This window comes from Pteropus alecto, unplaced genomic scaffold (assembly GCF_000325575.1).
Source record: "Pteropus alecto unplaced genomic scaffold, ASM32557v1 scaffold276, whole genome shotgun sequence".
Lineage (NCBI taxonomy): Eukaryota > Metazoa > Chordata > Mammalia > Chiroptera > Pteropodidae > Pteropus > Pteropus alecto.
Genome location: NW_006438074.1, coordinates 3,918,521 through 3,935,169, shown reverse-complemented (window position 1 = coordinate 3,935,169; position 16,649 = coordinate 3,918,521). Strand labels below are relative to the sequence as shown.

The 16,649-nt window shown below is 31.4% G+C and overlaps 1 protein-coding gene across 9 annotated transcripts in view; it reads right to left on the bottom strand.

Annotated features, from left to right (window-relative positions):
* The window catches only part of FUT8 (fucosyltransferase 8), a 195,936-nt gene that overhangs the window by 116,003 nt on the left and 63,284 nt on the right, over nucleotides 1–16,649 (bottom strand). For all 9 annotated transcript variants that reach the window (XM_025049113.1, XM_006915132.3, XM_015591970.2 and 6 more), the window contains one exon: nucleotides 2,647–3,075. In XM_025049113.1, coding sequence (XP_024904881.1) covers nucleotides 2,647–2,849 — 203 coding nt within the window. In that variant the 5' untranslated portion in view covers nucleotides 2,850–3,075. The remainder of the gene's footprint in view (nucleotides 1–2,646; nucleotides 3,076–16,649) is intronic.

Here is a 16,649-nt window from a genome sequence, read left to right as displayed (position 1 = left end):
AATTATTCATCCATAAGTCAGAATAAGACAAACACAAACACACAACTTCCTATACACTGTACTCAAACATTTGCATCCCTTAATCATTTTTAAATAACTTTCCTAAACTTGTAGTACTATCAACAAAATTAGCAAATTCTACTTGAACGGTTGGTTATCTACTTTTAAATTACTGTCCTGAATCTTAAAAATTATAGTTTCTGGCTTCTGGATTGCTTTCCTATTCCAATCCACATGCCTTATCTCAAATAAATGACCTAGTTTTACAGAAATCTGAATTAATCCTATATAGTCTCGATTATTATCACATTTTCTTGTTACGACGTAACAAACTGAGTACAAAATATTATAACAAGAGGGAAAAAACATCAATACCAGTAGCACATTCACTGTTCTTCCTTTTATGCCAAAGGCTCTAAAATAAAATGCCTTTGGATGAAACACAAATGGCCTAACCAGTAATGTTGATGAAGGGCGAAAGGAGGTTTTCTTCCCTAATAAGGGAAAATAATTATTTATTTTCCTGAAATTATATATCTATGTATAAAAAGGGGCTCATTTGCTCAGTCTGTTTTCAGCTTGTATTTATGATATTACAGAATGATATATTGTCTCACCTCTTAGAAGCTGATCTCTAGATTTGAATGTAGTAGTTGAGAATTTAATTTCAATGTGAAAAAAATATAAAGAAAATTATTTATGAGACTCAAAGATTATTTGCAGAAGGAACAAACCATATTAAAGGCAAGCTTTCCTTTATGTAATAAGAACAAGATACTTGGCAGTCAGAAATAATCCCACTGAAGTATCAGTATTAAAGTTGGAATTAGGAGAAAAGTGAGCAATTATTTATGAGCCTAAATTGTTAAGAGGCAAAACCATTTTGGGAGAGCAAAATTCCCATGGTGTAGAACAAGATTTTACAATGATCAAACCATAGTCCAAAGTCAACCAGAGCCGCAGCTACTCTTGGTGATCTTATATAGTAAATGTTCAGCTGAGATTTTTGAATCATTGACTTTTCTCTAGTTTCTATTCAGAGAGGCAATACAGTTCATCAGAGCCCAGGCTTTTGAGTCATACTGCCAGGATTCAAAGTAAGTGTATCACTTATGAAAAGTGTGACCTTGTGAAAACTAAATTACTTAATATCCTTTTGATTCCTCATCCATAAAATAGTTATGAAAACAGCATCTCATAAGGAAGTTGTGGAATTCAATAAGATAATCTATGCGAAGTCCTTGGCACAGTACCTAGCATATAATAAACTCTTGATAAATGATAGCTATTACTACTAACCTATAAATTATCAATCTTTGGTTCCCATAATAATCGAGTAAGACTCTCCTGAAAGATCACACTATCCATGATCCTCCCTGGCTCTTCCCAACAAGGAAATAAAATGATTTACAGATTCAAGAAGTTATCTGTCCACTTTCTAATCCTTGACTACTTTGTATCTTGCTGAATGGTACTACTACTACAAAGGACAGGAGCGACATTTCATTCACTGTTGTAAAACTCTTAACACCTAGAATTGTCTCCATAGAACATCAAAAATTAAAAGTAATATTATGGTGAAGAAAAATGTTATGGAACTAAACAAAGGGAAAGAACTGATTTCTAAAGAAAGAGTAAAGTGCAGTGAGGGTGAGGAAGCAAGGGAAGGGGAGGGCCATGAACATCCTCTCTAAAGCCTCAAGGAATATGACACTGCCAGCTATATACTTCCGTCCCAAATGCACCTCAGCTTCCACAACATAGCTCTCTCCCCGCTCCCTCCCCACCTTCCCTGAAGGCTCTATGCACAACAGTATGTTTACGATTTCCACTCCTTAATTCGTTTGTTTCTCAAAAAATTAACTTTGTGCTCTTTTTCCCTGCATTTCTTCCCATAGGATTAATTACCACCTCTAGAGTAATGACTCAAGCTCATCATCTTCTGAAATCTTGAACCTCTTTCTTGAGATGTAGCAAGCATTGAATACATGATTACCTTCATACATAAATTGAAGATATCACATAACTTTTAAACGCAATAACTTTGAACATAAATACAGAGATTATCTAACACTATATTCATTTGCTCCCTGAAAATACAAGACTTTGTTTTTCCAAACAGTTGATGCCTTTTATCATATACATGTCACATTTTTAATAGACTAGAAGTCCCAATGATAATAATTCTCTAGATTCCAGATCCAGTTATTTTATTTAAGGATGAATTTTTGTTTCTTCACTTTAATGTTATAGTTTAGACTAACCCAGCCTCTCAATTATTATAATTTTTTATTATAGTCTATATCATAAAAATTTAACATACACTAATTTAAATCATATAAAGTTGGTATTTAATGTATCAAAATTATCAAAATGCTGAAGATAATTATAAATAAAAGGACAAAAATGGCATAGTTTTTCCTATATTAAAATTCATATACAAAATAAGATTTGCCACTATGAAGAAATTCTCTGTTAAACACATAGATATCATTGGTATAAAAAGTATCTTACAAAGATACTTAAATTTTTGCAAAAACTGTTTATAGAAACCATTAAGTATTTTTTTAATAGCTGAATGAAACCCTGCACCTAAAAACAAAGTACAATATTTCATCAGTCTTCCTTCAGTGTTTTAGAACCTACCGGAGAGATTCAGCCATTCGCCTCAAGTCTTCATTTTGCTGTTTTAAGCGTTCAAGCTTTGCCAGGATCTTGGACAGTTCTCGGCTAGAGTGATCAGGGTGGTCATTATCTCGAACCAAATGACCACCTATATAAAACAGCAAGGTCCCCCAGGCAAAAAGAATGAGCATAATCCAACGCCAGGAACCAGTCCATGGCCGCATTTTCAGATTTTCAGCTCACTCCCCTGACTTCCTGAAGCTCAAAGAATTGAAAACATCTTATCTCTGTTTCCTGTTAATGCAAAGGTAGTAGCCTTCTGTTGTTTCAAAACATGATGTTTCAGACAATTTAGTGTCTCTGGTAGTCCCGTGGTAAATCTTTCAAAGAGATCCTCCTGGTGGTATGAGTAGGAATCTTTATTGTCCTGTGCTTCATGGACTCTACATGCTGTGGAAAGAGTAAGAAATGTATTTAAATTATGTGGGATATGTAAAATAGCATACACTGAGATTCATGCTGAGATTCAAGGAAACACGTTGTTGATGGGCCAAGAGGCTGGCAAATGACCTAACTGCCTAATAATAAGTAAAAACCTTAAAAGCTTCAAGTCTGCATATTAAATTGACCATGTATGCCAGGATTCTACCAGATAAATTAATTTGCTCTAAGCCTGAAAATCTTCTAAGCATCATCATCACTTTTCTTTCTTCTTTACATCATTGTATAAGAGCTTGTATATTTATCTTTGAATAATCAATCAAAACCAAACAAAGTGTACTCAACTACATATTTTGACCTAATGTTTCCATTACCTCAAACAGAAACATGTTCTCTCTGTAAATGAATTCATTCCTATATGAACTCCACTTCACTGCTCAGCTGCCATTATACCACTTAACTTTGCAGGTGATAGGCAAATTGTCACTTTTAGGATAAATTCTAAAAATGAAATGTATATTAGCCAAGCAAAGGTTATCACAGTCATTAAGCAACTGGCAAGCACTCCAAAAAACACAAGCAAAGGTTCATATGGATTAGGCTAGATTATTCCTTCCTCAAATTTACTAAAAAAAAACACCAACATTTGCATTTACAACAATGTAAATTCCATGAGTTCTGTCCATTTACTTGATTGATGTATCCCAACTACTTAGAGAAGTGCTTGGCACTTGGTACCAATAAATATTTTTAAGTAAATAAATTAGTGAATTAATGAGTGAGGGATATTATACACAACATATGCTAGCATGACATATGCTAGCATGACATATGACAGCATTGAAGCACATCAGCTTCAATTGCATTTTATATCCCACTTAAGAAAGCAAATCCAAATGTAGAAAGTGATACAGTGCTCTTTTATGGGAAAAACAGTTCAAAATAAAATCATTCACAAACTTTGAGATTTATTATTGTCAACATATTCCTGACAAAATAACCCTTAAATGATTAAAATAAACTGGCCTAAAGGCCATAATATCAACAGTCTTATGGTTACCTTTTAACCATAAGAAAATAATGTGTCCTTACTTTTGTCTTACTGTCCTCATCTAGAAGATTCATTTTGCAAAGACAATGGGAAGACTGAAGAAAGTATATACAGCCTTTGATATAAAGCCACTCAATTTATGAAAAAATTTATTAGTGAAAACACACCAAATTTATTAATAAAAATATTTCAACATTAACTATATGAGCTAATTTCTGACTATAATTTGTATAGTAATGTTTGCTGAGATTTCTTCTCAGAGTAGGTTGTTTTCAAGTATTTATGAATTCATTCCTGTTTGAGATTCACATACTATCCTTCATCTGCAGAATATTAAATGGATTGAAATGTGTCAGACTTCCTTCCACAAACTTATTTAATTAGTGAAAACATTTTTTTAAGGTAGTATACATTTAAATGATTCATTTATTTTGGTATTTACAGAGACTCTTTGGGCTCTATCTGTTTAATGTCTCTATAATAAAAAAATATATAATTTTTCAAAGTGATTTCTTGAACCTGGAAACTAGAATATAACACCACTAAGATCAGGAGCTTTAATGGAGCTACTGTGAGGCTTAAATGAGGTTAATATATATAAAGCATTTACTATAATACTTGACATGTAAGAGATGCTCAATAAAAGTACTTCTATCTTAATGCTGACAAGATATGGAGATTAAAAATATGGGTGCCAGAATTGAAAAAACCGAGACTAGAGTCTTGGTTCTGCTACATCAGAGCTAGGTAACCTCACAGAGCTTCAATTTATCTGTAAAATGAATATAATACATACTGCCTCTCCCACAAAATACTGGGAGAGGCTTAAAATAATCTATGGGAAGCACTTTGCAAACAAGTAGTTATTATGCCATATATGTTAACAGTTACGTTATTTTATAGACCCAATTATGTTTTATATAATTTATGTAACATGTAGTATTGTAGGTAATTTCTAAAATGGCTGCCTATGATCCCTGTGTCCTGTATTTACACCCATATATAATCTCCTCCTCCTGTGTGTGGGCTGGACCTAGTGACTCGCTTCTTAAATAGGATACAATGATAGGATTTCACTTCTGAGATAAGATTCTAATGACTGAAACTTCTGTCTTGCTCATATTCTCTCGGCTTATTCACTCTGATATATAAGCTATCATACTGAGGATTCTATACCCAACGAAAATATCTTTCAAAAATAGACTTTTCCAGAATATAAAAAACCTAAAAAAATATTGTGCTAGCAAAACTGCACTATAAAAAAATATACAGCATGGTTCTTATCAACATTTAGAATGTAAAGCATCTAGAACAAATCTACCATGTATTTTACCTAAAATCTATATAACACCGTAATTCATTCACTCATCCATTCAAAAATACTTATTGATTCCCTATTACATAAAAGACACTGTCCTAGGCACTGGAGGTTATAGCAGTGAACAAGACAAACAAAAATCTCTGCCTTCAAGAGGTGACAGACGTTAAGCACACTTATTGTAGTGATCATTTCACAATATATAAAATTTCGAATCATTATGTTGTACACCTGAAACTAATACAATGTTATGTCAAAAAGAAAATTATCTGGTAGAAAGAAAAAATGTTGTGTTGATAAAAAAGAAAAATTTAAAGCAGCCACTATTTACAGCACTTATCTTCAAAAATAGTGTATTACAGCTTTCGCCACAGCAGTGTCACCTTATAGTAACAATCATCATGAATTGAAAATATTTCAGGTCATAAAATTCAAATAAAAGTCATCCATCATCATTAGCAAGAAAGCAATTTATTGACTTCAGGGCAATTGGAAATCTACAGGTATTTCCCCATTTGGGCATTCAGCTTGAAAAAGGATTTCCCAGAATAAAACTTGTCATTAAACTTGAAGCAAAGTATATCAAAAATAAGCTTAGTCATAGACATATGCAGAATTACCAAAGTATTTTTAAATATAAATAAACCGTAATTTGGAGGAGAAAAATAGTCACGGGGATAAAGTACATAACAAGGTAAAAAGAATTTCCGGGACCTTATTATCAGAAAAAAGCATAGCTAGGACAATAGAACAACATTCTTTTACAAGTACTAAAAGACAAAGAAATGGCAAAACTATACTTTGCTATCCGGTGAAAATATCTTCAAAAGTAAAAGCAGGCTTCCGTCAAAGTCAGTTTTCATTTAACTAAATACCAAGGAGTGGAATTGTTGGGTCATATAAAAAAATGTACGTTTATAAGAAAATGCCAAACTGTATTCCAAAGTGGCTACATTATTCTGAATTGTCACCAGCAATAAATGAGAGTTGCTCCATAATCTCTGAAGCATTTGGTATTGTCAATTTTTTTAAAGCAATTTTAATAGTTGTATAGTCATATCTCAATGTAGTTTCAATTTGCATTCAATTTTCCTTGTAACAAATAACACTGAATATGTGATCATCTTTTCATGTGTTTTTTTTTTTTTTTTCCCCATCAACATATCTTCTCTGGTGAAGTGTCTATTGAGATTTCTTGTCCATTTCTACATTAGACTGTTTATTGTTGAGATTTCAGTTCTTTATATATTTCGGATACAATTATGAGATACATGATTTTCAAATATTTTCTCCCAGTCTATGACTTGCATTTGCATCCTCTTAACAGTGTCTTATACAAAGAAAAAGTTTTAATTTTTTGACAATATAATTGATTTTTTTTTTTTTTTACAAATTATGGTTTGGGTATTATATCTAAAAATTCATGCAAATCTAAGGTGACATATATTTTCTCCTGTGTTTTAAGAGGCTTTCATTTTAGGTTTCAAACTTAAAAATACACTTACCCAAAATTCCCACTCCTTAGATATAAACCTAAGAAAAAGGAAATCTTATGTTCTCACAAAAACTGATACTCAAATATTTATAGCAGCTTTATATATAACAGATAAAAACAAGAGGGAAAAAAATTAAGATGGCCTTCAACAGGTGAATGAATTTAACTATGATATATCAAAAACAAAGGCATACTAATTCAATAATAAAAAAGAACAAGCTCTTGACTTTCTCAACAAAATGAATAAATCTTAAATGTATTTTTCAAAGTGAAGGAAGAGAGAACCAAAAGCTGCATATTGTGTGATTCATTTACATGACATTAAAGGAAAGGGAAAACCACAGGATGAAGATAAATAAGTGGTTGCCAACAGCTGAAGGTATAAGGAGGGCCTGATTACAAAGAGATTACAGGGAAAATTTTTACAGTAATGGAAAATTCTAAATGATACTGAAGAAGGTGCCTCATCTCTGTGATATTCATCCCAAAACTCATAATTCCAGTCTAGTAATTAGAAAAATACAAAACACAAACTGGGAGACAGTCAACAAAATACCTGGCCTCTAGTCTTCAAAATTATCAAGGTCATAAAAAATATAAAACTAAGAAATTGCCATAGATTGAGGAAAACTAAGGAGATATAAAGATTAAATGCAACACAGTATCTTGGTTGGTTTTTGGAAGAGAAAAAGGATACTGTGGGAAAAAATGGTAAAATCCAAATACTGTCTGTAGTTCAGGTTAATAATCCTGCACCACTGTTAATTAGCTTTGACAAATGCACCATGGCTATGTAAGATGTTAACATTAGGGAAATCTGGGCAAAGAGTGTATGGACACTCTCTGAACTTTCTTTGCAAATTTTCTGTAATTCTAAAATTATTCCCAACTAAAATGTTTTTAAAAGATAAAGGCAGAAAACAAAAGCTAAAAGATGCTTGTTGCCAGAAGATATACACTACAAGGTATATTTAAAAGAATGTTTTTCAGGCTGAAAGAAAATGATTGCAGACAGAAACTTTAAACAATGCATTTAAACAGACATGTTAAATGTACGGTTAAGTTTAAATAAAATTTTTTCTGTTTTAATTTCTTTTAAAATAAATTTGATTCTTTACAATTAAGATAATGACAAGTATTATAAGATTTACAGCAATGTCATAAAAAGAATATGGTTTTAAAATCTCCACATTATATTTCAAGAGGTATGATAGTATTTGAAGTTTGTTGAAACAGGTAAAAGGTTCATAATGTAAATTCTACCAATGTAATATAAAACAGGGAAAAACTGATGAAACCAAAAATGAGTTCCTTGAAAAGATCTATAAAATTGATAATATTCCAGCTGAATTCATCGAGGGGGAAAAAAAGAAGACATAAGTTGCCAACACTAGAAATGAAAAAGGGAGCATCATTACAGATGTTACAAAAGGATGTTAGGGAATATTATGTACAACTTTGGATCAATAAAGTCTGACCCAAAATGAACAAATTTCTTAAAAGAAATAAACTATCAAAGCTCAATTGAGAAGAAATAGATAAACTGAATAGCCTAATAACTATTAAAGATGTTAAATGTGTATTTATAAACCTTCCCACAAAGAAAACTCCAGACCCACATAGCTTTAGGTGTGAATTCCACTAAGCATTTATAGAAGCTATAACAGCAATTCTCTAAAAGTTTTTCTAGAAAATGGAAAAAGAAAAAAAGTTTGACCATTCCTTACAAGGTGAAATATATACTTATTATATAACTGAACAATTCCGCTCTTAGGTATGTTCATGGGAAATGAAGATATATGTCTATAAAAGACTTGTACAAAAACGTTCACAGCCACTTTGTTTATAAGCATCAAAAATTTGAAAAAATCCAAGTATCTACCAACAGGTTACTAGATAAACTGTGACACATTCAAAGAATGGAATACTGTTTAGCAGTAAAAAGGAAAAAACTACCAAACAACATGGATGAATCTCAAAAATATGCCTGGTGAAAGATGCCAGGAACAGAAAAAGAATACACGTTTATACAAAGTTCTAGAACAGAGAAACATACAGAGTGACTAAAATCAGACCAGCGCTTGCTATGGAGCAAGCAGGTAACTAATTAAAAAAAGAAATGACAGTTACATGAAGGTATAGATTTAAGAAAAGTCATCCAACTGTACACTTAATATGGGTACATTTTATTGATATAAATTATGCTTCAATAAAGTTAAAAATTTTAAGAAAAAGTTTAAATGATCTCCATTTTGTGAATGTAACTCAAAATGCCAATAACTGAAGAGTGCTAATTCATTAAAGGGCTAAATTATGTGCTTACATTTTGAATTTCAATGAAATAGATTTTTTTTTCAAAATCATCATTGTACATTCTTACTTTTAATGAAAAATTTTCAAAAATAATTATTCTATAGCTATAATCAACTTCAATCCAAATGTTAATCTGAAAATTATATTTTCCACACATTTCAAATAACTAGTAATATAATTAGCAAACCACAGAAACACTGATGAATTTTCTTAGCAGTCTAACCTTTTCTCAGAGCAAAAGAAATGATCATAAATATTCAAAATAATAATGATTCCCTGAATTGTAATAAATATATATAGTTTAGAGAGTTATCATTTTTAGAAGAATTTATTTTCTTAACAACTGAAAAGAGTAAAAAGGAAATTATCATTACAGAGTGTTTCTTGTGGTAACTCAACTCAACTGAATGAACTGAAAAATTCAACAGAAAAATATAATCATTTATTCAACAAATTTAACAAATGACTACTAGAATTTAGCAGAGGTTAAGGAGACTGTTATATTCTAAAGGCATCAGGTTGAAAAAGAGAAATAAAACTCTTAGAGAAAAGCTAATTATCAATTATAAACTACAAATAATTAAAGAGCTATATATATATAATTCAGTTCAATTCTAGATTAACCCAAGAACATATCTTTAAATAGCTTCTCATTTGATCTCAATTCATTCAAATAAAGTATTTTTATAAAATTTATTTAAAATATTTCTTACTGTCCATCCTCCATATATAAGAAAATGGTAGTTTATAAAACTGTATGTTTATCAATTTAAGAAATAAGAAAAAGCAAGTAAAAATAGTATCACAAATTAAACTGGCCCTTTAACGCTAGTTGAAATCAATTTTTATTTCTATAAAAGCACCTGGTGAAACTAACTAAGCTGAAATGTAGAATGAAGAAAGGGAGGGAGAGATGGAAGAAGGGGAGGAGAGAAGGGCATGGGAGTGGAAATGAGGGGAGGGCAGAAGAAAAAGAAAAATTTCACATAGCCCCTACCAGGATTATAAAATCCAATTTTCATTCATTACTTATGGCGTCATCTATCATACTTTCACATTGCTTGTCACTAAAATCACAGTATATACACATATGAATTTAAAATGCCAAGCATCTTGAACACATGAGCACAAAATACTCTTTATTCACTGAAACCAGTGGATAGCTTAGAAATTAATCTTCCTAGTTAATAAAGTACAAACACATAATCACATTTATGAGGTTTCTATCAGGAATATCTGATTCAATTCAAGATAAACACACCAGGTGTGTTTACTGATATAATTCATACTATTCAAATGGGTCCAGAAATCTGGCTTGGCATCTTTACTTTCAGCCCTAAATAAATTTAATAGTGCCTAAAATGGTAATACTAATAAATTTAAATGAAATGTATACCTTACCATTTTATTTGATTATCAAGTATGTATACAACATATACTTGATTGGCAGGGTGATATAGTAAAAAGAGCAACCATTTCAAATCAATCACTAGCTGTAACACATGGGCAGTTTACCCAACTATAAAATGGGAATAATTGTAAAGATCATGTGAAATAATATATGTAAAAGTGATTTGTAAACTGTACCACAATTTATAATTAGTTACTATTATCTTTCTCTTATTCATTAGAAACTAAGTATACCAACCTTCTGCCAGTTTCTAGATAATGCCAAGTTCTCACCTATCATGGGGCCTTCATTCTTGCTATTTCTTCTATCTGAAAACTGTAGTTCCTTTGGCTTGTTCTTATCATTTAGATCTCTACTTAAATGTCACCTGTTTTAAGAGACAGTCCCTGAGAACTTGTATAAATTATGAAGTTATGATACGAATAAGAGAAAAACCAACTCAAAATGACTTTAAAAAGAAGAAAATTTTCATTTCTCAATTGAGAAAATGTAGTTAATTCAATTGCTCCATGAAATAGTCAAAAATTTCTTTTCATCTTTCTGTTCTACCCCCTTAGCATTTGACCTCAGCTTTTGACCTCAGGCTAGCTCTCTTCATGGTAGCAAGTTGGCTGCCTCAATTCCAGCCACATGTAACCACGGGTAAAAGAACAACTGGTAATCTCTTCTGGTCTGTCCCATTTTAAAGGAAAGGAAACTATGATGGAAGTCTCCCCCAGAAGATTTTGCACATCTTATTAGCCATAACTGAGTCACCTGTCCCTTGCAAATTCAATCACTGACGAGTGGAATGAAATCAGCATTATGGCTTAGACTAATCAGGATTTATCCCTAAGTGTAGGCTCCAGAACAAAACTGAGAATCTGAAAGCAAGAAAGAATGAAAGAATGACTTCAAGACTCCACAAGAATGCTACAACACGTTATCTTTTTAAAAAAGCACTCACCATCCCATTATTCTCTATCAAAACACTTATTGACTTATTTATTTCCTATACTAAACAGTATTTACCAATAGAACAGGGACTTAGAATACAGTAAATAAAACAGAGCAACCCCTTTATTAATATTGAACAAATGAAAAAGTGAATGCATGAATATTACCCAAGTGTACATATACTTAATGCCTACAGTCAAAATTCTAGGCAAAATAAAAATAAAAACCAGCCTTAGAAGAATTAGAACTAAGATTCAAAGTCATTTTCATATGTTTATTCATTTATTTTTATATGCAGAAAATGTCAAAAGTAGATGCTCAGAGAGAAATATATCCAAATATAATTTCAAACCAAAGACTTGCATTCAAGCCAACTGTAAATAAACTGCAGTCTTCAAACATTACATTTAACAGTTAATAATCTCAAGTCACATACAAATAATGAATAAAGATGCACAATCTTTCTAGAGAACTCTTTCTAAAGAACAATATAAATTCAAACTTTCAGATTCAAACAGCTCTAAAACTGTTTCTACAGAATAACAGATTCAAAAGTGTAATAAACATTTTATGCTACTGAAAATTCTAATGGGATTCATTTTTTAAAAACTACATTTTAATCATCATATAAGAGGCATGAAATCCTTTTAAAGGCTAATCTTTACTACTACATGTATGAAGAATATTAAAATGATATAATTGGCTAGTATTTGGTTCAGTAACACATGAGCCAGTTAGGTGGCATAAACAATTTATATATGCTAAAATAAGAGAAATTTAAATAAACTGTGGTACAACCATTGGTGAGATACTATTGCTCAATTAAAATGTTAAGTATGAAGATAAATACACATGATATAATGTAGTTAATGCAGAATGTAGAGGGATTTGATGATGTTCATAGGTAGCGCAACACCTTGAAAAATATAAGCTCTAAGGTCAGGAAGAACTGTGTGTAAACCAATATAGATTTGGACTAGTAAAGAATCAGATAGAGCCTCTTATCTTCTGTGAGCTTGAATTTTTTCTTGAAATGACTATAATAATTCCTATCACATGAGCCTATAATTCTAAGTATGATAATAGCTACATTAATATAGTGCTTCCTGAATACTAGACAATTTCCTCATTGTTTCACAATTATAATATTATTTAATCTTCTCAACCACCTTATGATGTAAGTACTATCATCCTCATTTTACAGTGGAAGAAATTAAGGCATAATGAGATTAAATAACTTTCCTAAGGTCATAAAGCCAGTAACTGGCAGAACTAAAATCAATGATAGCTGTTTTATTATTATTATTGTTGTTGTTGTTATTATTATTATTATTATTATTATTATTAAGAAAAACTTGCTGACTATAAGAATTGCAAGGGAAAAAATCTTTTTCTACACATACTTTTTACCCAAGGACAGGCAACTATATAACTACAATATGTCAAGTATAATTTGATCCAGAGACTTAAAAGCCTCAAACTTTCATTCTCAAATAGTACAGTTAACTAGATAATACAAACTCCATCTGACTTCATTTTTTAATATTTAAGGCACAGTGAAGTGATTCCAGACCAAGATAGAGAAGACACACTTGTCCCTATTCCTTCCACTGAGAAACACCCAAAAACCCTGGACATGCTATATAAAACAAATACAAGACTATGAAAGGTGGAAAGAAAAGGCAGACCTGCTAGGGATCCAGGGACTAAAGGAACAACACGTTAGTGAGTTCCTTGAGTTTTCTTTTTGCTTCATTTTTCCCAGAAGGAAGAAACAACAGAAAGAACAAAAATATGGATAAATATAATAGACTTCCCCTTCTCAAGTTTTCCACATTGTTTTACAGGTGACAAAAGAAGTATAACACTGTGATGATTTTAAATATATGCACAGGAAATATTTAAGATGTATAAATGAAAGAAGGTAATGAAACTTACATAGGTAAAGTTTTTACACTTTACTCAAACTGGTAAAATAGCAACACCAATAGACTGTGGTAAGTTATATATTTTTAATGCAATACCTAAAGCAATTACTAAAACATCTACACAGATACAAACATTTAACAATAATAGTCATTAGAGGTTTAACAGAGAGTGAGTTTTAGAGTCAACTAGAACAATGTTTGCCCATTTCCTCTACTTTCCAGTTGTGTGACTGTACCAAATTACATAACTTCTTTATAAATTAGAGTTAATAACATTCATTGGGCCAATTAGAGTTAAAACATATTAATGACAATTATTATAGCTATTATTATATTTCGATTGAGTCAGACTATTAACCCTCTCTATTTATTTAGTTTTGCTAGTTTAAATGAATATATTAGTATAGAATTTAGATAGGTATGTAAAGTACTAGTCATAATGACTAGCATCTAGTATAGACTTGATAAATAAAAGCTATGATTATTTATTAGTAAATAAGGAAGTTACTGTTAACCTTTCCTTAATCCTATAGACTCTACCATAATATCTTATAACCTCCTTGACATCAATCTTGGCAATGATTTTTTTTCTTATTTAACACCAAAACCAAAGGCAACAAAAGCAAAAATAAATAAGTGGGGTACATCAAAAAAGTGCTTTCTGTACAACAAAGGAAGCCATCAACAAAATGAAAAGGTAACCTATGGGAAGGGAGAAAATATTTGCAAGCCATATAACTGATAAGGGTTTAATACTCGAAATATGTAAAGAATTCACACAACTCTATAGAAAGAAAACCAAACAATCCATTTTAAAAATGGGCAGAGGATCTGAATAGACATTTTTACAAAGGCTAACAGGTACATGAAAAGGTGCTCGACATCACTAATCATCAATGAAATGTATATCAAAACCACAATAAGATACCCCCTCACACCTGTTAGCATGGCTATTATCAAAAAGATAAGAAATAACAAGTGTTGGTAAGGATGTGGAGAAAAGGGAACCCTTGTGCACTGGTGAGAATGTAAACTGGTGCAGTCACTATGGAAAACAGCATGGAGGTTCTTAAAAAAATTAAAAATAGAATTACATTATGACCCAGCAACTCCACTGCTGGGTATTCATCCCAAAGAAACAAAATCACTATCTTGAAAACATATTTGTACCCTCATGTTCACTGCTACATTATTTACAATAGCCAAGACATGGAAAGAAGTGTCTATTGACAAAATTGAAATATTCAGAAATATATGGAAAGGAATTAATACATTCACAAAGAAAAAACAAAGGTAAAACCTATATAGGAACCACATTTGATAAATTACAATGAAATACATGACCTCAATAGTCTTTCTAGGCCTAGAACTCCACACTATTCCACACTAAATAAAATCAAATCATAAGTTAGGCGACATGAATAAAGAGATTGTAGAATTCTCAACTCTGGCAACTAAACTTTTGTCTATACAAAATTACTGAATTAAACGTGTCAAATTAATTATTTTGGTGTCACAGAAACCATTAAGAAGTGAGGGCCCAGATACCAATACTTTAGAATCATCTTTATATCAAAGAGTGGAAAAGAATCAATCATTTGCTATGTAGGCTCCAAAATAATCTTTTCTCAACCTCTTCCACAGAAAATGGCTAATTCAAAGTTTTCTAACTTTTTTTCATATTTGCCAATTCAAAATTTTGAGGAGACACTTGAACCGAGTGTAATTAATAAGAAGGATTTACCAGGAAAAAAAAATCTACATAATTATAAATACTTCATTTAACAATGGCATAACAAGTTAACGATAGTAACCTATAAAAACTATTAGTGTTCTGTACATTACAGAATACCCCAAGACAGCAGTAGCTTAGTTAAACAAGATTAATGTTTATTTTTTCCTTTTGTAAAAGAAATCTAGAGATAGGCAATGTAGAGATAGTAGTTGCAATCTCCTCAGGGACCCAAGCTTCTAACTTTCTCTTCCATCATTCCAGGTGCCTGGCTTCCATCATCAAGATCTCCTCATGGTCCAAAATGTTTGCTAAAACTCCAGTTATAATACCTTCAATAAAGGTCAAAAAGAAGAAGAGAAATGAATTGCAAAAAAAAGAGGTTTCTTCCAGCTAAGTTGGTACCCTTTACAAGCACACACATAATACTTCTGCTTTCATCTCTTTTCTCAAAATTTAATCACATAGCTGGAAAACATAGTCTTTTCTCAAAGGCATCAATGTGCTAAGCAAAAAAAAAAAAAAAATCTGCATTCTATTACTAAAGAAGAAGGAGAAAATATATTTTAAGGTTGGGTAGAATAGTAGCAGCCTACATCCTATCTCCCTATCTGTTTTTCACAGTTTCTGAATAACTCTTGATTTTGGGAGAAGTTTTACATAATATCCTTATAAAAGGTTTTCTCAGTACTTTTTTGGCCATCCATGGAGTATGGCCTATCCTAAACTGTACTTTATCACAATAGGTACAGTAAGATTATAATTCTGAATTCTTATTGGATAAGATTTTTCATCTACCATATCTTCTGTACCAGCTGAGATAGAAAAGTTGATTTGTTTCGTACAGTGACTTAACAGAATGCTGGAACTCACTCTGTGTGTTTTGACCAATTAGCAACAGAGTTCCAGTGTGGTCTCTTCCGTTACAAATTTTGGGTCTATGTTTATTCCATGGACACATCTGCTACATCATAATTACCATCAATCCCATTGTAGTATCATCACTTACTGAACACGTACTGGGTCCTTGTGCAAAGCATTTTATTTACTTTATTTATTCAGTCTCATAACAACTCTATTTTTTTTATTGATCATGATTTTATTGAAGATAATAATAACAAATATTTATTGAGTACTTATTGTTCAGGCTTACTCGAAGTGTTTTACAGATAAGTACTATTATTATCCCAAATGTACAGATGAGAAAGAAGAGGAAGACAAGTTAGTATAACTTGCTCCAAATCATACTTACAAAAATAGCAGAGCCAGGATTCAAATCCTCACAAACTGGCTCCAGAGTCTGCTCAACTACTACACTAATATCAAATAAACCAGCAGAGTGTAAAGTAATTTGCTTAAGTTCATAAAACCACGAGGAACCAAGATTCACAGCCAGATC